Source organism: Podarcis vaucheri (assembly GCF_965113315.1).
Source record: "Podarcis vaucheri genome assembly, chromosome: 12".
NCBI lineage: Eukaryota > Metazoa > Chordata > Lepidosauria > Squamata > Lacertidae > Podarcis > Podarcis vaucheri.
This window is the reverse complement of record NC_138750.1, coordinates 7,560,118-7,586,634: the sequence shown is the minus strand read 5'-3', so window position 1 is coordinate 7,586,634 and position 26,517 is coordinate 7,560,118. Positions and strand designations below refer to the sequence as shown.

The 26,517-nt window shown below is 41.6% G+C and overlaps 1 protein-coding gene across 2 annotated transcripts in view; it reads left to right on the top strand.

Moving 5' to 3' along the window:
- Positions 1–984: 984 nt before the first annotated feature.
- The window catches only part of POU6F2 (POU class 6 homeobox 2), a 301,009-nt gene continuing 275,476 nt past the window's right edge, over positions 985–26,517 (top strand). Inside the window, exon 1 of one of the 2 annotated variants that reach the window (XM_082192837.1) lies at positions 985–1,114. In XM_082192837.1, the coding sequence (XP_082048963.1) occupies positions 1,010–1,114 (105 nt within the window). In that variant the 5' untranslated portion in view covers positions 985–1,009. Of the gene's footprint in view, positions 1,115–1,764; positions 1,875–26,517 lie in introns of those variants that run through there. The other variant, XM_082192838.1, reaches the window with a different exon arrangement.

Genomic DNA, 26,517 nt, shown 5'->3' with positions numbered 1-26,517 from the left:
CATGTGCTTAAATACCACTGGATTGCATTAATGTCACCCGTCAGCAATCACAGGCAATAATTTATCAGCAATCAATACCCTGAAATGTTGCTCATTGTGACACTTAGGTTTTGGAGACAGATGTGTGGTGCATTTTGACAAGAAAAATAGTATTGCGTATTTGTGGGAGTCTTAGCTTGAAAAGGGGACAGAATATGAAACAAACTGCTTCCATTAAGGAGGAGGGGGAAATGGTAATGTTTGCCATCATAAGTAACAACAGTTTATGTCAGTTCAGTGGAGCAGCGAATGAACCAAAACTCCACGAGCCTTCAAAATGGAAAGCATGCCGCAAGTAGGATTTACATAGTTTGAATATTTTATACTTGGAGTGCTCATCGCAGTCAGACAGGAAATGCTTGCCACTGGTAGGTGTAATGCAACGCACATGTGAAACTTTCAGTTAACACTTAAAGTTTAAAATCTTTCTGTCTGCTACAAATTCCCAACTTCCCTAAATTTATTTCTCATGCTTTCGTAATTACAGGTGTGTGCATACTCTTAAGAGTGCAATGTGAGTATTTTGATTACCAAAGAAACTTAAGAGAAGAGGAATCAAACTAGGACAGTGCAGAAAAAAGGAGAGCAACAGGAAGCAAAGGGTTACCTCTCTCTGACCAGGCATATGTAAATCATAGTCCTTTCGTAGGAAAGTTTTGGTTTTCTAAATAAAGCTACAAACTTGTTAGGATAATTCTGTGTTGAGGCTGCATTTCAGCAAGTGTTTTGCCTCGGATGAATAGCTGTTTGTTTCGCTTTATTTATTTGATATCGAGTATTTGTCAATGTCATTTCATATCTGCAGAAAATTCATACGTTATATGGAAGTATATGAATGTAGGAGAGAGAGAGAGTGCTGAAGGTCACATGACTGTTTCATCCTATTTGGTGGAGCAGCTTGACTTTTTTTCTCTCCCCCCCCCCCCCGTTGCATTTGGTGATGGTTGGGAGTGCAGAAGTTGATTGACAGATGCATGCCAGAAACCCCCATTCTCTTTTTCAAAGACTACATATGATGGATTGCGATCTTGCAGCTCAGCAGGACACAGGGACCATGCAAGCTGTAATTGGTCAGGTATGGAGTCAGCCATTTCTCAACTCCCCTTTTATTCCCCCACCCCACAAGACTCTAACCATATGATTCACATAATTCATATTTACAGTACCATCTTTCTGTCTGTAGCTTCAGCGACCAGCAAGTGCAGAGCAGAAAGTAAGGGGGGATGAGGCACTGAGGGAAGGCAACAAAAGGCCACATTAATCTGGCCAGGGGTAGAACAGGTTAAAAAATGACACTCTGCTTTTGAAGAATCCAATTTGGAATTTTTTAGCCCCAGCTTAATCTATCTATCTTTCTGTTTGGGGCTCAAATATGTGCAAGCAGGGACAAGTGAAGTGTAAAAAAGTGCTTGTAATGTTTACATAGGGAGTTGCGTTTTCTGTTTTCTCTGTTCTTTGTGGATCGACTGTCTTCTTTGACTGTGTAGCATGTGGGTGTTTCTTTTCCTTTCCTTCTAACCCAGATAATGTGTGATATCCAGCCTGGTAAATATAGGAGCCCTTGCTTCCGCTGCTGCTGCTGCTGCTAAGGGGCAGCTTGCAAATTAAACACACTGCCACAATCTGAAAGGTCCAGGTGGTCTGCTCGTGTTTCCTAATGCAATCCAGCACAACAGCTCTAATAAACAGCTCTGTTTAGTTCTCCCTTCGCTGTATCCAGGGAGGTGAAACTGGTCTGGGGCTGCTGTGATGAAATGCCAGAAGGACATCTCTCAGAGGCCTCACAAGCTGCTTTTTAGAGCTTTTCCGTTTTGCCGTCTTTGTCTTCCAAATGGGTCAGTGTGAGTCCTTCTCTTGACGTTTCATTTGGTTTTGTGATTTTCTGAGAAGTCTGCATAGTCTGTGTGCATCATTATTTTGTGTACGTGGTGTTGCAAGCTTGATGTTGACTTACCAGAGGATAAAAAAAGAGAATCATTGTCTTTTCATGTGGCTCCAAATTATAACCTAAAGTGATAAGAGAGACCTGATACAGAGGGGAGAGGATAGTTTAATATAGGAGTAGAGGAAGGGAAAGGGGCTACGGGTGTTCTTTACATTTGCCAACAAAATTTTAAGTACTCAACACCTGCTCATTAGCTACTGACCTGTGTGTCAGTGAAAGAGAAAAGGCATTTATGAATCCTTAAAAGTTTGTGTTTAATATCTTTCGAAGGCAATGCGATTAATCTGCTAAAAGTGATGCTTCTGTATTTGTGCTTCCTAAATAGAGATATGAAGCTGAAAGCAAATAGGCATCTTTCAGTGTGTGTTTTTAACTTAAGTTACAGTGAAATGTAGAAGTCTCACAGAGCACATGGTTTATTAATATAAGCATCTTCAGTAATGCATTTGAGATGGAAAAGGTCAGATATGCAGTATCATGTTTACCTCAGCTTTGCATTGCTGTAAATATATGTGTGTGAAAATACACAGACATATTTATCGAAACCATTCCCAAACTTAGGTTCAGATGAATAGGTTTGGTGAGCACATTTTGAGTTTAAAAAAGGGTGCACATATTAAAGTAGTATAAAAATATGTGGAAATATTAAAATTTTTAATGTCATCTGCAAAAATGCTCTCAGCAAGGAATATGCACATTCAGTAAGTATTAAAACAGCTGCATCATTGTTGGTTACATATGCAACTTTTACTAAAAAGTGTGAGGGGAAATTTGTCAAACACTGGTGGTGTTTGTAAGGTCATCTTTAATATAACTTCCTCCTTAGCACAATAGCTGTTTTACATGTCTGTGCTTTAAACACTTATAAATAGCTGAGAAAACATTAGATACTCCAATATTTTTGCTTTAATGAATAAAAAGTTAACTGAATTACTTTGAAAAAATATGTGTATTTCAGCTATTAAAACAAACACTTTAAAGAAAACAATGACATTTTAAAGCAGGTGTGAATCCTGGGTGAAATGTAAAACGGCGACTCATCTTATTACTTTGCATGCAACCTAATATGTAGCAAGTGATGTACCAGTTCAGACTATTTTTCCATTTATACCTGTGCACAATGCACATGTGTATGTTGTGAAACATAGAACGCATGCTGTTCAAATGTGCAAAAGAGTATCCTTGTAGCACTTTAGTCTCTCCTTCAAAAAAAGAATAAGTGAATGGAATCAGACTAAATCGTATTCAAAGTCAAATAGCTGAAATCAGTAGACTTAAGTTAGTTGTCATGACTAACTAAAGTCCAGTGATTTTAATGAACCTATGCTGAATTAGACTGAGCCGATGGTACCACCCCATATGGTGATGAAAGATAAACAGTAAATAAAGCTAACATTTTTATTACTCGGATTGTTTCCCCACAGGTCTTATGTAGTGTTTAAAGACATAACAGGCAGCCTCCGTATTTTGTCAGATTAATGAAAATGCTTATTTCATAGGAAAATATAATTACTTGGGCAGTGTCAGCAGTAAACGACAGTTGAGTAATATGGCTCATTTTCTAAGATATGTTCCAAAATTAAATAGGCACGTGTTTAACTACTAAAAATCAGCAGGGAAACTGACACATTTCATATCTATTTTTACAACCTGCTTCTTTCACATACTGAAAATCTGTGCAGAAAAAAAGTTCATTCAAAAAATTTGCACATGCTACTGTGATTATGAAACTTTTCTTTTAAAAAATAGTGTTATCTTTAAAGCTGTGCATTACTGATCAATATTTCCGGGAGCACAAGAATTAGGTTACTATATAATGAACAGCCATTTGAACAACTACCACGTTGCAAGGTGTGAACAGACACAAGTAGGACTGTCAAAACTCCATAAAAATAAAATTGCCTGTAGAAGTGTAACATAAACCCTAAATAGTTGCATTGTTTGAAACAGAAACTCGAACAAGTGGCAGGCCTAATGTTAAAAGGATAATCAACTCTGACTGCTCCCTCAATTAATTACAGGCATTTCCTGATCTTTTCATCCTGATACTTTGCTGCCTTTAAGCATCGCTTTCCAAATTGGGTCCCACTGGTAAGTGCCAATAGGTAACTGTGACAGCTACAATGTGAACGACAGCTTCTAGCAACAGGGCAAACTGGAGGGGGGGGTTTGCAAAATTGCAAGTGCAACTTCCCTCTGGATTATTTCCTCTCCCCCCCCCCAAGCAAGCAATTAAGCAGCCAAATACTCTGAAGAACAACCTCCCTGCCCGACATGTCAAGATTTAGAAGCTCATTGCTCATTGTGATTTTGATTCATATCCAGAGTGTTTGGAATCAAACTCTGATCCTTGACAGATGCAGCAACCTTGCTAACATCTTCTGCCTCAAAGTACCCACTATCTCCTTATTGTTTCTTTTTTTTAAAAAAAAAACCTTTTCAGAAAGGATGCGATTTTCCTCCTGTACCTTTCTCTTATTGTTGCCCACTGCGTCATCTAATTACTTTAACCATTGTGCTGTCTTTTTGTTTTGCTCACTCCCAGTCTTGGCTCTAACTTCTTTCCCCTCCCCCTCCATCTTCCCCCCAAGACCTGAGTTTGTGAGTGACAGGTTAGTTCATCAGTATTACAGCCCTCCTGTTTTTGTCTCATCTCATGCAGACAGGTCACTGTATCCAATCACCCTTCTGGCTCTGCGCTCCCTCGGGAAACCAAAGGCAGCCTGCCATCTTGATCCTCAGGCCTCAGGCCCCAAGTCGAGCTGTACATTTCTACGTTTGCCGGGTTTCGCAAACACAATAGAACAGAAGAGATTAAATGAGCTGGTGAAAGAAAAGGGTGACATTAATTAGGTAGAGTGATCCCTATCAAGCAAGCAACAGCTTGTAAATATTCTCATTTTGTGTAGTTATTTACATAACTACATATACATTTTCAAAGAAACCATTTATGCTTATTTGGCACATATCAGTGGCATCCTTTTGGTTTATATCAGCTTTATTTTCTAATCTCAAATGCCTCTTTTACAGTTGTTCAGCATTCTACCCAGAAGAGTAACACTAACGAAATTTATAGCAGAATACTAACCAGATGATAACACTAACCAAATTTGTAGCAGCATGTTGCTATAATTTGAGGTTGTTATTGCCATAAGTAGTTCTGTATTGAAGTACAGTAGGTGTTTTATGATAAGATCCTCACTTATCTGCGACTTAAAGTAACTTTGAAGAAAAGATATATAATGAGAAGAAACTTGCAATTAATAACAGATTGCATTTCCTATAAATATATGATGTTTAGCTTGTATTGTTCACACCAAGGTTTCGAAGGGGAAGGCCCATAGTTTTGGCTTTTAGCATCAAAGCACAAAGATGATAGAAAAAGCAGTACCTCGTGAAATACAACTCTTAAAGCTAAAAGAGCTCTCTCAGAGACCAAACCTAGCATTTTTAATACACTCCCTCCCCCCAAAAAAAGTTTATTAAAATTTGCACTCTTATTTTAATCCAATTTAACACAGTGGTGAGAAGTATTGTACGGCATGGTTCACTTATTCTCTCAATGTACGCCATTATTTGCAGATAGGCCTATAAAATCATGGTTGAGATGGAGTTCCGCAGGCCGCCATGTTGATATCCATGTTCCTTGTATACAAGTAATGCATTGGGAAAACCATAGGCGCACAAAGTGGGGGGTGGAGGGGACGGGTCACCCCGGGTGCCACTCTGGGGTGTGTGTGTGTGACAAGATGGCCTCTGTCTCCCCCCAGCTGTAGAGCGGCTGAGGGCGCGCGCAGTCCATATGGGTCCCGCTTGCATGGCATCCATATGGGCCGCTGCTCTCACGCACCGTCCATATAGGTGTCTGTATGGGCTGCCTCTTGCACAGCAACCGTATGGGCTCTTGCGCATGCGCACTCCATACAGGATGCTGCGCATATGCACTCCATACGGGCTGCCCCACCCCGAGTGCCAGAGAGGGTTCCTCCACCACTGGGGAAAACATGTGTGCAGAGTATGAAAGAATCCCGAGAACCTTCTGCTCTTTCTTTGAAAGATAGAAGGATTGCAGGAATTAGATACATAAGCACCTCTTTTTCTGGTCATTGCAAGTTTTGGGGCCAGGTGAAATTTGGGGGAGGCTTATAAAAGGTCTCACCCCAGATCACCAAGACTCACCCAGAAATAGCAAGCAGAAACAAGCCACTCCCCTGCCATTTACAATATAAACTTACCGCCCCCCAAGCAGCAGCTGGTCACTGGGAAATTGTTCATTTTCTCTCTCTTCAAAATATAGTCTGCCCCCCCAAAGGTCTGAGGGACAGCGGACCAGCCCTCTGCTGAAAAAGTTTGCTGACCCCTGCCATAGAATTGTTGAGTCCCCCCCCCTTGTGGAAGTCTGCTCTGCTGTGGAAGAGCTTTCACTGTCTATGGGTGTGGTGGGGGGGGCAAGGAGCGGCAGCTCTTCCCCCCCAAAATTCAGTAAAAATACATAGCAAACTGAGGTTATGGCCCCCCAACAAAAGGCCTGCCGCCCCTAACAAAAATACTGACTAAGCCCATGTCACTGTCAGAAAGTTATTCCTGCTGTTCGTCAGAATCTCCCTTCTTGTAACTTGAATTCATTGACTCCTAAGTTAGTGGGATGTTTGTGGACAAGGACATGTTGAATACAGGTTTTGAGTGCAGGAAATACCAGTGTAAGAAGCATCATGTCTAAAAACCTCTTTTAATATTTATGAATACCTTTGTACTTTGAAAAATGAAGCATCTCTAGAGGAACATACTATTTTACATTACTAAGCACAGCACCCACTCACTCCAAAATTATTATTGTAAGAAGATGCAGGAATGTTGCAGCGATATTTTGCAATATAAATATTTGCAGTAGAATATATATTTTTTATCTAGTTAATTTATTCCATGCAATTCTTTGGACCTTGTCCTAGATTCCAGCTAAAGCATGTGGGCCTTTTTGTTTTACAGGAGGATATATTTCCTTCCTTAAACCTAATTTGCTTTCTTATGTACCGTAAATAGTTTTACTCTCATTACAACAACTGACAGTAGCCCTCTGCAAACGTGCTTCTCACTAATTGGTCTTAGGAACACTTGTTTATTTTTATTCTGCCTGGTTTTTAATTTTGCATTCAGCATAACTGGTGATAATTGAAGCCAATTATGAGGTCAGACTGTTTTTTAAAGCACAGTTTTGAAACATTATAATCATTTTAACTCTTGGAGGAAAAAGCATACAATGCTTGTTATATGACCTTTAAATTGTTGGCCATGCTGCAGTCTTTCAGTAGTGCAGATGTTTATCTTCCGGCAACACATTTACATTCAAGTGCCTTTTCTGTGGTTCTTCGATTCTCTCATGATAAGCTAAATATCAGCCAGGGCTACTGTTCCTGTGTACTATACATGGAAGAGACATGGTTGAGCTTCTTATCTTATAATGATCTGTAGCTGTAACAAGACTTTAAAAAAAAAAACTTTTTGATTTGCTGAATATCAAATGGATGAAAATAAAAATTCCCACTAAAGAAGACAAAAGGTCATGATCATTTTTCTGCAGAAAAAAATATGAGTGTGTGGTTTAAAACACACAGAGATGCTTGTCTTGATATTTTAGGAAATGTGATTTTTTAAATTCCCTCTGGTTTGCCACAAAATTCATGCCATGAAATTCACAGCTATTAAGCATGACAGGAAGCAGAAAGGGGCTAATGTCCAGTTGCCCCTCCCTACCATCATGAGTTGATTTGGTCATCTGCAAGGACCCTGTGAGCATATAATCTGTATGTGCCCAGCCCCTCTCCATGAGATCTGTACTGTACAGGGGAGGAATTGCATGCATGTTCTGTGCAGATCCAACAGATGCAATCCTATAGCATCTCTACATTTGAATATCTACGGATTTCATTTCTGGGTTGTAATGTGGAATGGAAGTATTCGGTCAAACGGTTCTGGTATTCACATGCTGCAGAATAAGTTGGGAATGAGGTAGCAGAGTGAATGAATGAATGAAACTTTATTTGCATCAGCCGTCGGCCATCGCAGCAAAAAGCATTGTGATATACACAGAACAAAATAAAAGTTGGTTATATAAAAGACAGTTTAGGGTAGCAGAGTGTTGAGGTAGCAGAGTGTTGCACTGCTGCAGAATCGCAGACCATGACAGTCTTGGCATATTGGACCATGCAAATTTGCAGCTGAAACCAATGATCAGTAATTCAAGTACAGTGGTACCTCGCAAGACAAATGCCTCGCAAGACGGAAAACCCGCAAGACGAAAGGGTTTTCTGTTTTGGAGGCGCTTCGCAAGACGAATTTCCCTATGGGCTTGCTTCGCAAGACGAAAGCCCATAGGGAAATCTCCGGGGACCTCTTTTAAATGCTGGTGGTGGGGAGCAAAGACTTTCCCCCCCTCCGGCCTTCAGAAGAGGTCCAGGAAGGCCGGCGGGGGCCGAAAGGCTTTGCTCCCCACCGCCAGCATTTTAAAAGCAGTCCGGGATAGCAGGGAAGCGCTTCCCGCTATCGCGGACGGCTTTTGAAGGCTGGCGGGGGGGGAGCAAAGACTTTCGCCCCCCGCCCGCCTTCAGAAGAGGTCCAGGACCTCTTCTGAAGGCGGGCGGGAGGCGAAAGTCTTTGTCCCCCCTGCCTGCCTTCCCAGGGGCTTTTACATCGCCCCAGAAAGCGGAGAAGTCCTCCGCTGTCCCGGGCGATTTTAAAATGCCGCCCGCCAGCATTTTAAGGTCGCCCCGGACAGCGGAGAAGTCCTCCGCTGTCCTGGGGTTTTTTAAAATGCTGGGGGTGGGAAGAAAAGCCCTTGTCCCCCCCCAGCCTTCAGAAGAGGTCGGGGGACAGACTGTCCCCGGACCTGGTCTGAAGGCGGTTTCCATAGGAACGCATTAATTGATTTTCAATGCATTCCTATGGGAAACCGTGCATCGCAAGACGAAAAACTCGCAAGAAGAAAAAACTTGCGGAACGAATTAATTTCGTCTTGCGAGGCACCACTGTAATCATGTTTAAACACTGAACTTCCGGGGGTGGGGTGGGGGGTTTGGCCCTAACATTAACATTCAGGATTAGATTTGGTTCTCGTAATGTATAATATGGATCTATGCTAGTCTATGCTATTCATCTGGTTAATAATACTTTAAGAACACGAATATGTAGTTGAGTCAATTTGGGTGGCCATTTTGAAGCTCCTATTCACAGCGGGTGGCGCTGTGGGTTAAACCACTGAGCCTAGGGATTGCCGACCAGAAGGTTGGCGGTTCGAATCCCCATGACGGAGTGAGCTCCCGTTGCTCAGTCCCAGCTCCTGCCAACCTAGCAGTTCAAAAGCATGAAGTGCAAGTAGATAAATAGGTACCGCTCTGGCGGGAAGGTAAATGGCGTTTCCGTGCCTGCTCTGGTTCACCAGAAGTGGCTTAGTCATGCTGGCCACCTGACCTGGAAGCTGTACGCCGGCTCCCTCGGCCAATAAAGCGAGATGAGCGCTGCAACCCCAGAGTCGTCCATGACTGGATCTTATGGTCAGGGGTCCCTTTACCTTTACTTTATTCAGTCTGTAGTGGCAGTTGATAGGACCTCAAATTGAGAATAGCTGTGATGAGATGGACCGTTCCATTTCTGATTTGGCAACCACCAGAATCTTTTTTTAAAAGCATTTGTTGTGGCATACTGCATGGATCCATGACAATACATTCAAATGGCTATCTCACCACAGATATTTGCGTGACCAAAAACATAGCGGATTAAAAAGTCTATAAAAGTGTTTGTGTGCATGAGCTCCCACCGAGAACATTTTTGTATGAATGAACATGAGGCACTCTTCATTGCAATCAGTTAATTGATGTATATGTTTTAGAATGCATTTAAATATAGCTGGAAAACAATAAAAGGCTAAAGGTCTTCCACATTATTTTAAGGGATCTTACGGTTGCGGGTAAATGACCTATAGCTTCAGGCATTTAAAAATAGCTGGTTGGAAACCTAGGTGATAGAACTATCTCTTCAAAAATGACAGATTAGCTATTGATATTTGCCAGAGAGTCTCTTTCGACCGGAACTCTTGCTCCGTAGGAGAGTTTTATCTAACTGTTGTATCAAAAGATCAAGAGAATGTTCTCAAGGGGGAGGAAAAGGAAGAAAGCCAATACTAAAGATTTTTTCTTGAATCAGATGTATAAATTAACAAATATTCTACATAATAAAAAATTAGTTACAAGAAATACAGCTAATTATTAAGATTGTGTCATGTTTTTCATACATTCAGTATCATTCCTAATATTTGCCACTGATATTTGGCATTATGCCAAAACCGAGTGCAGGTTCTTAATGATTCTTCTATCCATATTTCTTATTACTTTAAACTGGTTTTTTTCTTTGCATATTGTTAAACATTTATATTTAGAGGGCTAGTTGTATTAATTCTTTGTTAATACAAACTGGCCCCAATTAAGTTTGTAAGATCCACATATGCTGATATATTTCCCGTATTAACAGTGTTGATTCTTTCCATAACCACAAACTACACAGCATTTCTCAACACTTAAAACACTTACTTAGGTAAATTTATAAGTAATGGGACATATTTATGAAAGGAGTAATACTGCTGATATCTGATCAGTTCACACACCAGACTTTGCCAACCTGGTGCCATCCAGAGGGTTTAAACTGCCATCAGCCCCAGTGCTGATGGGTTGGCACCCACGTGGCAAAGGCTGCCATGCATTGTTTGTGCTCTGGGTTTGTTCACTAGACCATTCCTTGGGTTTGTTAATATTGAATTCAGAATCAGAATATGTAATCTTGCAGCCAGATTTGATGAGATGCTGGTAGGATGGCAAGCCGAAAAAAGTCAACAGTGAAAAATGTGTTTGGGTGTAATTTTCATTTGCTGGATTCAGGATAGCAGATTTCAGTAAACCCCCCACCCCACCCCATGCAGACATTTCACTGTGAGCAGTGAAAAGTGTCAACAGATTTTTATATCCAAACTTCAGTGCATGAATTGGTGAAAAGAAGCCTTGGAAATATTTGTGATAATAAAAGCAAGTTCCAAATGTCTGTGTTTTACTTAGCTTCATAGCACATTGCCTGGAACAAATGAAACCCCAAAGAGGAGGTTCATGAAACCCAAGCACAATGCCATGGCTAAATTGGATGAGAAATCTTTTAGAAGCTCAGACAGCAAGAAAATGAAAAACCTTCATGTCCCTCAGATGTTTCTTTTGCTTTTGTGATTGTCCTCTTTGACACTGTGAGAATCTGACTACTTAACCTTTTTTCTCCTCCCTCAAGAGCCTATGCATCATCATAACCTGTTTTCCAACAGACGTGAATCCCTCTGGAGATTCTCAGCATTGCTCCATGCAACCGGCGGGTGGGCGAGGGGCGGGGGAATCTTCAGAATATTTGAGCATGAACAGCTTATCTTGGAAATGGACACACACATGTTATTTTTTTATCTGTTGTTTGAATTCATTCCTAAATGCCAGGTGAAATAGTTTTCCTGGAAAGAATTAGCCATCTCCAATACTCTGCTTAGCCCTGCAAATTCTCTAGCACACAGGTGAAAAACCTGTAGCTTCCAGATTTTAGACAGGCTTCCTGAACCTGCCCTATTCTTCCATCCCATGAATTCCTTCCTTCCTTCCTTCCTTCCTTCCTTCCTTCCTTCCTTCCTTCCTTCCTATTCCTAGCTTCTAAAAGCATTTTCTCTCTTTTTCTTTGTAGCTTCAGAACAACTGGGAAGAGCAGTACCGTATTTTTCGTTCTATAACATGCACCAGACCATAACACGCACGTAGTTTTTAGAGGAGGAAAACAAGAAAAAAAAATTCTAAACGAAACAGTGGATGTATGATTTTTGTGGTTCATGCTGTGGCCACAGACATGTGATCTGACAGTGAGTTTGGAGTAGCTCAATGCAAAAATCCTGAAGATCCATGTGGATCCATGCTTTGTAACCATGTTTTTGCACCACTGCGGCCCCAGGCAACAGTGGGTGCGGGATTTTTTGGGTGCAAGATGTAGCCATGGACGTGCTATGTGATCTGATGGTGAATTTGGGGTGACCCAGTGCAAAAATCCTGAGGATCCATGTGGATCCATGCTTTGTAACCACGTTTTAAGTGGGGAGGGAAGGAAAAGCACTCAAGGGACAAGGAGCATGCGTGGGGTGGGTGGAGAAGGATGCTGCTAATAATGAAGGAGTATAAGGGGAGAAGGCTCCTCTCCTCTCCCACTTTGCTCCTTTAAAGCAAGCAGGCTCTCTGTCCCTCTCTCCTCCCCACTCAGCGGCTCTTCTCCCTCTTTGCTGTTTCAAAGCGAGCCACGGAGGAGGGAAGGAAGGGGAACCATGGATCCTCTGCTCACGACTGCAGCAGACCCCCCCCCCCGCCACCCATAGGCATTCGCTCCATAACACGCCCAGACATTTCCCCTTACTTTCTAGGAGGAAAAAAGTGAGTGTTATGGTGCAAAAAATACAGTATTTTATTTTAATATGTGTGTGTATAGCACATTAAAGTCACATAAAAGTGCTTTTTACTTGGGTTCTGGAACAGTAGCTATATTGGTCTGTTTTTGTATTACTCCCCCACCCCCAAACCAAAATTCTCCATATATTTGAGAGTTACTTTCATCAATCTAGTAGGGCTTACTTCTAGGTTAAGATGGGAAAGTGTAATCTGATGCAGCCATGATGGAAGTTGAAACAGAACGGTCTGTAATCCAGGCTAGTTGACTCAGAACACTTTTGTCTCTGGCATCGGCTCTGCAGCCCCCTACAAATTACCCCTAAGGGGATGCAACTCTAGGCAGGAAAAATGTTGCCCACCTTTGCTTTCGCAAGTACAGTTCAATGGGCAACATCATCATAATTGCTGGTTTCGTTTCATTCTTTGAGCACATGGAGCTAATGAGCCGCACTGGAAATGGCAATGTGTTTGAAAACAGAGCTGCTCCAGTCGTGTAAAAAGGTTAAAGGTGATCTAATTTTAAAAAGCAAAGGGGGAATTTGGGTGAGGGGAGCTGAACCTCCCACCCTGCTGTAATTTACCCCCCTGCAACAACTCCTTTGCAACCACTTTTATCTAACCCAGAGTTGTATCCAGTCTCATATGAGGAACAGCCTCTGGGGACACTTACGGAACTGCAAGCATAGCATGTAGTTTGCCATTTAGAGAGCATGGCAAATATTTTGTGGGAGAATTGTTGGTTTCTTAACTTTTCTCCCTTGCACTGTTTCCCCACCAAAGTGCCCCCCCACCCGAGTTTTCTTCTGCTGCATCTTTTCCCCAGCAGGAATAAAAATGGCCAAGGAGTTTTTTTAGATGAAAAATGTGATGAGGAGGAAGGGTTTCTAAGTCCCTCTCTCCCCATTTCAAATTACAGTCTCAATTACTGCACTGCGTAAAAAACAAAATCCCAAACAGGACCCCCCCCCCACTACAGAATCATGGAGGTACGTGTGCCATGCAGTTGTTATCTGAGTGTCTTCTGTGTCCTAGCAGGGAGGTGATCTTCATCTTTTCTGGTGGCTAATGCGCTCAGGGCAAATGTGTTTGTGGTTAGTGGGATGGGATAGGATGGGAAGGGAAGATACATTTCAAAATGAATCAACTGGGATAAAACTTAACACAAATGTTGATTGACTTTCACTTGTAGTACTGAGTTTTTGTATGCCAAGAATATTAGGCTCAAAAAATACTTTAATTCTCCTAAAGATATATTCATTTAGCCATAACTTTAGTTTTTTCCCAGACCTTTGTGCTTCAAGGCTGTTAAACGTCTACTGTGCAGTACAGTTGATGTACTCCTGCACAAACATGCCGGATTTGGTTATAAACAGAGACTTGATTGCTAAGAAGCAAAAAAGAAGACAGTTTGGCCATATTTTCCCAGTGCATGGGGAATCCTCCAGCGGACAGGGTCCTTTTGTTTCTGTTGCTTTTTGCTCCCCTATTTTTTATTGTTTACTGCCAGTATTTGCTTTGCTTTCTCCTAACAATCTATATCATCATCATCATCACCATAATTTTTTTTAAAAGTAATTCTCTGACTCATTCTTTGGAAACTGCTCATGTGAACAAATCGTTTTACTAGATAAGATTATGAGAAATGCATAAAAATTTAACAGTTTTATTAATCTTTCCTTTCAGATCAATCAGGAACTTGACTTTGATCAAACTAGCACTTTTTCAAAACTGAATATAACATTTTATTTCTTTGGTAAAAGTTTCAAGTTGCTACAGAGACATCTGAATGCCGCATTATTACTCTCTACTAGTTCTTAAGAGATATAATTGCTGCTTTCAGCACTAACCCTCTTTTTATTTTATATACTGCACATCAATTTTCAGTTCCTGGGGGGTAATTGTCTGAGCAGCTTACTTAACTGTCTCTAACATTATTTCCAATTGCTGTAATAATCTCTCTAATTTTGTTGAAATTTTGTAAAAATGCACCTTGAACCTGTAAGGTGGGAGAGAACCCGCCACTTTGTCAAATTCTTTTTTTATTATTATTACTCAAAAGTCTGTTAATCTGTGCCAAGCAATAAATTTGGCAGAGGGCTATATAGAAAGTTGAGTGATTTCCACTCCAGAGTTCCAAAGCACGATCAAACAGAAAAACTGATGAACAAATCACACTGGGATAGCTATATGAAGTCTCAAAATAGCTGTTTTCTGCTTGCATAGATTGGGTTAATTGTTTTACTGTGGCCAAACACTGGTTATGCAAAAAATAAATAAAAAAATGACATCTAGTTTGGTCATAGAAAGGCTTTGCCTTGTACAGATGTAGAAATCTCTGCTTCCAGTAATAACTTGGAGTGTAGTAATGCAAATACTTTAAAAATACTTTGTGACCTGACTCAAGACTAAAATAAAAATGGTTGCCAACCATTAGGCAAGGGAAGTTTTCACCAAAACCATCAACTAACTTCTATTTCCTGGCAAGAGCTAAAACCATTGCCATTTGGTCCTAACTCCCTGTGCTATCTTCATAGCCAGTGACTTGGAAACCAAGGCTGAATCTATGTGATTACAGCTTTTTGGGAAAACTCACCAACGAGTAAGAAACCACTCTCATTATTCTGTGGCTGATTATAGTATGAATGAGATCTCACCGTGAAAAACAGACACACCTAAATCGTGTCCTCATCACGGAGGGCACGTGCTGCGGTGAGACCTCACCGTTTCTGTGGGTGGGATCGTTTGGATAGCCGCAACAACCCAATTGAGTCCTTCGGTTGCTGGGGTAATTCTGGCCAATGGGGTTGAGAGAATTTTGCAGCCGGGGGACCTATTTATACTGCGGCACATTGCGTCAAGCTTCCTCTTAGCGCCTTGTGCACCAGATCACCCACCCACCCTCCCTATATTTAGGGTCTTGCTATGACCTTGCTATGCCATCGTAGGTCGTCTGCTTTGGGGCCAGGGGCCCGGTAGGAATTTTCCCATTTGGCTGATTGGCCGGTGCCACTTGGGTTTTGCCTGCTGTGTAGCAAATCATCACAACTTTGTAAGGTTTGGCGGTTAGGCATTCATTCAAGGTGTAGTAGAGGGGAGGTTGTCACACCTTCCCCTCCCAATGTGTGATAGAGTATTCCGTTAAAGGAATCCAGGGGCTCACCATGCTTTTGTCCAATTCCCTTCCAGGGGTTAAGGCCACGCCAGGGCACCTGGGAGCATATTGGGGTGAGGTTGTGTCTGTGGTAGGACCAACGCTCCCCCAGTATGTTTACCCTTACTGACTTCTGCCACTGACCAGTTGTCAGTGCTGCCCTGCTGGAGTTCTAGGTGCAGCTAGTCAAACCAAGGCCTAAGCAAACCACTCACATTCTGTAATCAATAAAGTTATGGCCAAAATTATGCCAATAACCTTAAACTAATATTGGGGTCAACTGTGTCTTTCTTTGGGAGGTCTTGGGGGTCTTCACATGCAAGAAAAGTACCTTTAATCTAATCAAAGGAGTATGTGTGGCTATATTTCCAGTTCGTCATGGTGTGGAGGGTTGTGGAGTGCATTCATAATAACAAGTCACCACAGAAGAAAGGAATCTTATTTAATTCTATGATGCTCAGCAGGTATCATAATGAATATGCAGCCAGGGATTCTGACTTCCCTAACTAGGAGTATAGCATCTAGATCAAGGGAAGTAATAGTGCCACTGTATTCTGCTCTGGTCAGACCTCACCTGGAGTACTGTGTCCAGTTCTGGGCACCACAATTCAAGAAGGACACTGACAAACTGGAACGTGTCCAGAGGAGGGCAACCAAAATGGTCAAAGGCCTGGAAACGATGCCTTATGAGGAACGGCTAAGGGAACTGGGCATGTTTATCCTGGAGAAGAGGAGGTTAAGGGGTGATATGATAGCCATGTTCAAATATATAAAAGGATGTCACATAGAGGAGGGAGAAAGGTTGTTTTCTGCTGCTCCAGAGAAGCGGACACGGAGCAATGGATCCAAACTACAAGAAAGAAGATTCCACCTAAACATTGGGAAGAACTTCCTGACAGTAAGAGCTGTTCGACAGTGGAATTTGCTGCCAAGGAGTGTGGTGGAGTCTCCTCCTTTGGAGGTCTTTAAGCAGAGGCTTGACATCCATATGTCAGGAGTGCTCTGATGGTGTTTCCTGCTTGGCAGGGGGTTGGACTCGATGGCCCTTGTGGTCTATTCCAACTCTATGATTCTATGATTCTTAGCATAATAAGCATGGTGTGTATTGAACCATAGCTTTTGTTGTAATCTTTAGGACTCTTCGCTTCACATCTTTCTCAATGAAATATTTGACTGACATGGACTATGGCTGTTTCCATCATGACACCTGACCTGCACAATTCCTTTCCAAGAGAAGCTCTTACCTTTCATAATGGTATTTCTGTTTCGGACTAGCATTTTGGCTATAAAGTAGTTTTAATATATTAATTTGCTATGTTAATTTATTATTGGATATTTTATTATGTATAGTTGTGGTTTTACTGGAACCTTGTTTTTCATTTTTTAAAATGATACATCCATAAAATTTATATGCCACTTGAACATAAAAACCCCCAAAGTGGTTTACAAAAAAAGGGAAGACCATAAAATTATCACTAAAAAAATTACATTCATCATTTAAAACATACAAAAGTTAAAGCCACAATAGAATAGTGTAAAACAAATTAAAACTTTCTGTGCCTTCAGTAAAATTTTTTGGAAAGCTGCCTGATAAATTTTTAAAAGAAAAACCCATATAGAAATAAGTTTGAAAGGTGATTTATGCTCAATGTTTGGTCAGCAGACATATTGCCAGGCAAGCTGCTTTTCCATTTCTGACATTATTATTTTTTTAAAAAAAGAAATGTTTTGTGGAGGAAAAAATTGCATCAGTTCAAGTCAATACCAGTGTTTTTTCAGTATATGCAACATTAGGTGCTCACTATGTGAACCTGTGGATAAATTAGAGTGGTGCAGTTCTAAAGATAACTTGGGTGTGTGGGGGAGAAATACGTGTTTCTGGCTAGACCATGGATCACATGTGAAACTGTTACTGGGCTGCAGATGAAACTGAGGACAACATGATGGGGAATATGATGGGGAGAATATTATCATCATCATAGTGGTCCCTCCCTGCACTGTTATCCTTACGGCAACACTGCGATGTGGGCTAGGAAGTGACTGACCATTGTCACCCAGTGACCTTCACAGCTCCAGCTGTAGGTCAATACCCAACATTAGTCATACTCAGAGGTCCAATGGTTTCAGTGGGTCTACTCGGAGTATGACTTAGTTGGCTCTTCCTCGTAGCTTTCAGACATACAGCCCTCCCTGACTGCTGCTCTGAGGTTACTTTGTGACCTGCTGTTTGTGTAGACTGTGCCTTAATCATCTTGCCCAACAGAGTTCCTCTTTATCTTCAGTAGCTGACAGCTTTCATATGGATGGCAGCATACTCAACAGGCATCTTTATTTTGCAAAAAGCGAGAATGGTTTGCTTCTAGGCAGGCATAAATATAGCACTGTACTGCCAATGAGGACATGAGAGGATAAAATCATGACTTTAATCTGCAGACCACACTATGTTGCAGATAGTTCAATCCAGATCCCATTTAAACTGAAGTACTAGGTTTTAAACCAGTACATTTTATTCCAGCTGATTTTCAGATCTACGTTAAAATAAAAGTACTTAAAGTTAACTTTAAGTTTAGCTGTAAATTGTGTTATTTTTTATTGTAGGTATATATGTGCCACATATATCCACAGTGATGTACACAAAACTCTAATGACATATTGCAACCCTAATGTAGGTGCTAACCAGATTCAGACCTGCTTAGCTTCAATAAAGTGACTGCATCATCTGCCCTCATGGAGTTGTGTAAAAGAAATTATTATTAGGTGGGGTGTTGTTGTTTTTTGCAGGTTTGACTACCTATGTAAGTGAAATAACTGTAGTTTTGTTTACACAGACTTCTTTACACAAATCTGTCCAATTGAGTTCAGTGGATTTACTCCAAGGTAAATCAGAACAGGATTACAGCTTCAGAATTCATAAGAAAACAAGCCACATAATTCAGTTTGTGCTTTTGATTAATTTTCACGCTTGAGGAATTAATCAAAATAAGAAGAAAGCAAGGGAGAGACTGTATAATTAAACATGTGTTCCTGTGGTGAGCTGAAAAGGGATTCCCTTGTATTGAGTCAACAGCCTCTGGAACAAACTCAGGTACCCTGATTTTGTAAGCAACCCCTTGCAGACAACTGCAGTGCCTGGAGACAGACAGACAAGTCCTGTATCCATAGCAGTGAGAAATGACCACTGAGAGGAGTGCAGAGGGGAAAAACTCCATGTCAACAAAACATGTCTCTCCCACATCAGCCTATATAGCCACAGCAGGCCTTCCAACAGTTAAACCTCACCCCCAAGCCACACCCCTTCATTGTCTCCGAATGCCAACCAGTGTTTGTATATAGCTAATCCTTGTGATAAGCTTCAAAGATGTAGTGGCTAACCATTCACTGAATTGCCATGTTTAAGGATTTGTTTATGCTACCATTTTATAACCCATCTATGGGTAATTGGGACGCAGGTGGCGCTGTGGGTTAAACCACAGAGCCTAGGACTTGCTGATCAGAAGGCCGGCAGTTTGAATCCCCGCCACGGAGTGAGCTCCCGTTGCTCGGTCCCTGCTCCTGCCAACCTAGCAGTTCGAAAGCACGTCAAAGTGCAAGTAGATAAATAGGTACCGCTCTGGAGGGAAGGTAAACGGCGTTTCCGTGTGCTGCTCTGGTTCACCAGAAGCGGCTTAGTCATGCTGGCCACATGACCCGGAAGCTGTACGCCGGCTCCCTCGGCCAATAAAGCGAGATGAGCGCCACAACCCCAGAGTCGGCCACAACTGGACCTAATGCTCAGGGGTCCCTTTACTTTTAGGGGTAATTAAGAAGCATTTACTGATAGGATTGCAGGTTGCAGTCCAGAAATTCACCTTAACTACCATAAGGTTGTCGAAATACTTTGTAAACAAAGCACGTGTGGCTTCTTCTGGCACCCTGCCCCAGCTCTGTCTAGTCTTCTACCATGCATGCCCGTTGCCGCAAAAGGGATTCCAGGTGTGCTATAAAACAAGGCAAGCAGTGAACGAAGGGAGCAGTGGGAAGGAGTAGCCTTCGGTTCTTTGTCCTGCATTTATTGGTAATTTTAAGGTTATGGAGCACATGTCTGGTTTGCAAACTTGGAACACTATGTACTAAGAGATCCCACCTAGAACTCAATAAAACTTATTTCCAAGGAAACATTTTTTGGATCAGGCTGTGTTATCTCGCTCTTTTCTGCACAGTACTTCTCATAGCAATAATTGTGAGTTACAGTAGATTGCCCTTAACAAATTTCATAAAACAATCAAAATATCAGTGTCATATTGCCAGAGGGGATAAGGGGAAGAATACAGAGGATTGCACAGACTGAACTAGCAGGTTGGCTTTCGTTTTACAGATTAGATTCTTTATGATTAAGGGCATTCTGTCATGATCATAATAAATGCTGGACAAGAGACAAATGGTTTGGTTCTCTAGCTGGAGAATTACTTTGGAGTCAAGGGAGGCCTAGGCATTGTAAACCATCCTTCAGTTGTCATGTTGCTATTGTTATAGTGTAGTACATCCATAGCAATAATGGGAAAAGCAACCCACCCCAAGCTTGTCCATAGTTGTGGAAATTCTGTTTAACCACAAAAGGTAGCCTGTTGAGCTTTATCTAATCCATGCAAGTCAACAGGATTTACAACAATTTAAATGGAAGAATATTAGCTATGGATTGGTAGAGACTTCCACCATTATCCCAAACCATGATGATGAAACATGCAGCTTGCTATTCATTGATGCAAATTAATATACTCGTCTCTTATCAAAATATGAACATGCTATTAGAGTGAGGCCTATGTGTTCATCGTGAGTGCAACTTCAAGTGATGGCTTCCATGTCACAGACTGTACACCAACAATAGCTCCTTGTGATTCCCTCATATCATTCAGAAATAATATTCTTCAGTAACTGACATGAATTATGAATACAAGTCACTGAGGGAGGAGAAATGGGTGATGAGCATGCATGTTTGACTCCCTCCTTAGAAAGAAAAGAAAAATTCTGCCCTGTAATGATCCCCCCTCTATAGTCTGAAGTGGTACAGTCCCAGCAATACTGTATGACTGTAAGTATCTTGGATTTGTAGACTGGCTCTAAGAAACATCATTTACCTTCTTGTAAATGGGTTAAGCAGAGCTATGCTGAATATTTAGCCATTTCCATTTTCAGGACGTAAGTGATTATTTTCAGGGAGACCCTAAATAGTCCTCCCTAACATGGCTATATGAATATTCTCATTTTTTCAAGGCAGTTTTCTGCCATCACTCCTCCAATCTGATGCTGCTTTGGCAAAATTTTGTCTTGATTACTGGCTGGGAATAGTTACATGAGTGATCCAAACTAATCACGGATCATTTGGTAGGTTGGATGATGTCAAGGCTGGCCCAATACATTTTGGCACCTGAGGTGACAGAAGGAGGAGGAGATAGAGCAGATCTAAATCAGGAACAAGTGGAAAAGATTGGTGTAACAATAAAGCTGCTAGCACATTTGCAAAGCTAAGAAGGGTCCGGTATGGTTTCAAATTGGATGGGAGACTATGTTGAGATTCTTGCATTGTAGGTGTTGGAACTAGATGACCCTTGGGGTCCCTTCCAATTTGACAGTTCTATGATTTTAACATCAGGATCTCACCTTGTCTCATGGGTGGGCCAGCACTGGATGATGCCACATCAGTATGTAGGCAATTAGATTTGTCTACTCCTGTATAGGATTGCAGGAAATGAAGCAGCCTTTGGGAAGTGTTGCTCTCAGTCTCAATGAGTGAATATTTTTGCTTCTCTTTGTTTCAGTGTGTGAAAAATTTCTAAACAAGAGGACAAATTTTTTGACACCGCCAAAAATGTTTGGAAAACATGTTCCCTTTGGGCTTAAGCCTTGTGCTTAGAATTGCCGCTTTAGCATATACTTGTTTGCATTTTGCTGTTGGTTTATACTAGTTCTAAAAATGAAAGGGAGTACATAACTTAATAAATGTACGTTTTTAAAAAGCTATACACGAAATCTATAGCAGAATTAATTTAGCATGAGGCAAATTGGCATGTGCCTTAACCTGTGCTTGCTTAATTACTATCAATTCACAGAGAGTCCCCTATGACATTCTATAGTACTTTATTTAAAACTTTTAACCTTGGAAAAACAACTAGAGATTATGATGAACGGGAAGGAAGATAATACTGAAATATTTCACAGAGTAACTTGTATTCAGTGGCCAAAAGACAAATGGCTTTGCATCATGTTTCATGGAGTAAGATAAGCAATGATAAGCAGTTGGTAGTACAAACATTATATGAATAGGAGGACACACAGAAGTCAGACACATTCGTGGAATTAAAGCTACAGACTTCAACATTATTGATTTTATTATACAGTGGCCTAATATCTGCTCAGCTCACATAATTATCTGCACTAACCCTGGATACTCCTTTATCTTCTCACCATAATTGTAGTGCATAATTGTTGGCACCTCAGTGGCCGATTAAATTTATCTACATAAAAGCAGTTAACAGACTGAGTGGCCATCTTCCTAGACATGAGCTATTGCTTAGGGGTTTGTTGGTTGTTTTTTTGACATGTACATGTATTATGTCTAGAGGCAAAGTGAGTGCGAGGGAAGCAGAGTCTTCTAGCACCTTTTCTCATAAATGAGTTGCTCAAACTGAGGACCTGCCAGGGACAGACCAAGGAGAGGTCTAAGGTGAGTCAGAAACCAGTAGCTGTGGGACAAAGCCAAGCATCAGGATCAAAGGTCAGAACCAGGTGATGAACCATGGAGCAAGATCAAGGAGGAAACCAGAAGGACACCGGACAACCAACGGTACAGGAACAGGCCACAACTAAGGGACTCCACTTTGCTTGAGCAAGGGCAACTGGAGTACGAAGCCCTCTTAAACTTCTTAAACATCCAGGAGGGTGGACAGAGTCACTTGAGGATGCTTCACTGAGAATCTATCACCTAAAGCTCAGCGGCTAAGCACTAGGGGCAGTTGTCGTAGAATCACAGAACTGTAGAGTTTGAAAGGACCCTGCAGCTGTCCCATACAGGGATCACACCTGCAACCTTGGTGTAACCAGCACCACGCTGTAGCCATCCCAGCTGGAACCAAGCCTGTAGGTATACTTATATAGGGCCAGCTAGACCTCTACCACTCCTTGGGTCTCGCTGAGCTGACAAAGCTCTGTCTTTGGCCGTTGCAGGGATGGTACTGCAGCACAGCAGAGATCAGGCTGGAACCAGCCTCTGGTGGTACAGGGAGCAAAGTGCCTGGGGCTTTACTGCTCAAGTCTCTGGTTTGAGACCATATGCACTGGTTCAGGATCATTTGCACTGGTTCAGGATCATTTGCAATGCATCAAGTTTTTTGGCAGTCAAATTCTTGAGGAAAGTATGCCTTGGATGTAAGAAAATGTTTGAAAACGGCTGCTTTCGCCTAATCTCTTTTGTTATTCAGTAGCTGTAATAGGTAACACTTGGGGCTCGATGAATAGTCAAGTCAGATCCCACTGATAGACAAGTATTTTTCAGCCAATGGTCGGTAGTACCACTTCTGTTTAGGAGTTAGTGGAGCAGAAATCCCGCGTATCATATTGGCAGACTGCGGTGAATGGAAAAGATGTTTTGCAAAATAGCAAACTCTTGCAGTGGTGAAAATGATCCCTTTTTCATTGATGAGTCAGGGACTGTATCTGAAAGAATATGAAGGCATCTGAATGTCCAGGGTTCCTCCAGATGACCTGTTTAGACCGAACTTTTGCCCACAAAGCTTACATGGGGTTGTACAAGGTATGCTCTGTCTTGAGCACTTGTTCCAATTTGTTCTGAGGGGCCTTCTTGGTGGCTGCTTCCAGGCTTTGAAACTACCTTCCTAGAGAAGCTTAACTAGCTTAACTAGAAGCTTAACTAGCTTCTGTGTATCTGAAGAAGTGTGCATGCACACGAAAGCTTATACCAAGAACTAACTTAGTTGGTCTTTAAGGTGCTACAGGAAGGAATTTTTTTATTTTAGCTTCTTCCTTGTTGGCCTTCCATAGCCAGGTAAACTTTTTTTATACAGGCTTTTGGCAACTGAATGCTTTTAAGGAAAGAACTCTTAATAGTGTGGTGTACAGTGGTGCCCCGCAAGACGAATGCCTCGCAAGACGAAAAATTCGCTAGACGAAAGAGTTTTCCGTTTTTTTAGTCGTTCCGCAAGACGAATTTCCCTATGGGCTTGCTTCGCAAGACAAAACATCTTGCAAGTTCTTGCGAGTTTGTTTCCTTTTTCTTAAAGCCGCTAAGCCGTTAATAGCCGCTAAGCCGCTAATAGCTGCTAAGCCACTAATAGCCGTGCTTCGCAAGATGAAAAAACCGCAAGACGAAGAGACTCGCGGAATGGATTAATTTCGTCTTGCGAGGCACCACTGTACTGGTTTTTATTGCATTTTTGTATATAGATATTATTTTGCATATTTTAAATTCCACAGATAGTTTAAAAATTTATAGGAAGTTATTGTTAAAAAGTAATCAGTTATTTGTGTTTTATCTGTATTTACGGTAATTTTTGTGAGTCACCCTGAGTCCCAGTGCTGAGCAAACACACCTACACTCACATTATAATAATTTGTTTGTGGCATGGTTATGCAAAAAAAATGAACATTCATCCTAATTTGATGTATAGAGCTTAAACATCTTTTATTCAACCAACTGCTTATCCCACACTTTTTTAGTATGTTTCCTTATCACTTTCCTAACTGCAAAAGTCCATTTCTGAAAGGCGAATTTTTAGTTCCACAGCAATACAGTACTGCGCTTTAATCCACTTTAACTGTATGAACCTATATGGCTATAACTTTTAACTGGTTAATTAGATTAATTGGTTTAAAAGGTGCCTGGGATTAATTGGGAAGCAAAATCACAAGAACTATTTTAAGAGCTCTGTCATGTACATAGAATCATAGAATCATAGAGTTGGAAGAGACCACAAGGGCCATCGAGTCCAACCCCCTGCCAAGCAGGAAACACCATCAGAGCACTCCTGACATATGGTTGTCAAGCCTCTGCTTAAAGACCTCCAAGGAAGGAGACTCCACCACACTCCTTGGCAGCAAATTCCACTGTCGAACAGCTCTCACTGTCAGGAAGTTCTTCCTAATGTTTAGGTGGAATCTTCTTTCTTGTAGTTTGGATCCATTGCTCCGTGTCCGCTTCTCCGGAGCAGCAGAAAACAACCTTTCTCCCTCCTCTATGTGACATCCTTTTATATATTTGAACATGGCTATCTTGGAACATGTTTGCTTGGAAGTCTCACTGTGTTCAATGAGCTTAGAGCTGGAAAAATGTAAATAGGATTATATTCTAAAAATAATCAGTAATTACAAAAACTGCAAAGAGATGTGGCTTTCCCTCCCTCACACATGAGAGGTGCTGCTGGCTGCATTATGTGTCTGCATCATATGAAAACAGAGAAAATACTCTTTTTTTAATTTTTATTTTTGCTCCTTCAATGTCACCAGGTTTTCCTCAAAATCAATTTTATGCAGTTCATTATTATTTACGTATTTTAGGCCATTTTAATCATTGTTTTTAATGTTCATTTTTTAAAAAGTCACTTGGAGGTTCATTTTTTTTGGGGGGGGTGACTAATAAAGATAATGAATCATGAATAATCAGTGGTTTAAAACCTATGCGATAAATGGGCCAAGATTTCTTTAATCGGGAGAGAGACCAGTCGCCGGTTACCAAAGAAGCAATGTTTTCCAGGATAATTGTTTTCTCTTCCTCTAAAGGGCTTCTTTTAACCCTGCCTTTTAAAAACATTTGCCTGCGTACACACAAGGCCTCCTCCTACCCCTTTCTGGCGCACGTGTTTTTCCTGGTCCGGTGGGTTTTTATCTTTGTCCGAGGCAGATGAGATTCAAGGTGAGGGAGGGAGAACAAATCCTGTAAGGTGATTCTGCCACTCACCTCATCTTCATAATCTCCCCTTGGCTTCCTCTGCCTTCTAACCCTGCTATTGATCGTGTCACAGGCTATGGTAGACCAAGGCAGGGGGCTGAAAACCTTTCCGAACAGCAGTTTGCCAGCCTGCCTGTTGCAGCTTGAAGAAGAAGAGCATGCTGTGAAAACAATCAGTGCATTTGCTTTAGATCTAAGTGATTCCAACTAGGTCGATGCTTCATGCTGATGTGTTGAAAACATTTTAAAAAATTCTCAGAGTTTGATTTCATCTCAAACATTTCAGCATGGGACTGGCTGTCTGAAGTTGTTGTTTTCCACTAATGTGGCGGACAACTGTTTCTCCCCATAAACACAAATAGGGTGTGCCCCCCCTTTGTCTCAAACAGTATCAGTATCAAACTTTATTTCGGTTACAGACCAGCTTAAGATAAAACATTGGATAAACTGGACATGTAAGACTTTAAACAGGCACAGGATCAAAACTAGTAATTAAAAGGTGATTATACCATACATAGGGACGTGGGTGGTGCTGTGGGTTAAACCACAGAGCCTAGGGCTTGCCGATCAGAAGGTCGACGGTTCGAATCCCCGCCACGGAGTGAGCTCCCGTTGCTCGGTCCCTGCTCCTGCCAACCCAGCAGTTTGAAAGCACGTCAAAGTGCAAGTAGATAACTAGGTACCACTCTGGCAGGAAAGTAAACAGTGTTTCCATGCGCTGCTCTGGTTCGCCAGAAGCGGCTTCGTCATGCTGGCCACATGACCCGGAAGCTGTACGCCGGCTCCCTCGGCCAATAAAGCGAGATGAATGCCACAATCCCAGAGTCGGCCACGACTGGACCTAACGGTCAGGGGTCTCTTTACCTTTTTAGAAGGAGATCATCAATTTTTGTTTGACATTGTTCTTTCACAAGACCCTGAGGAAATGGAGTCTCTGTTGGGCCTT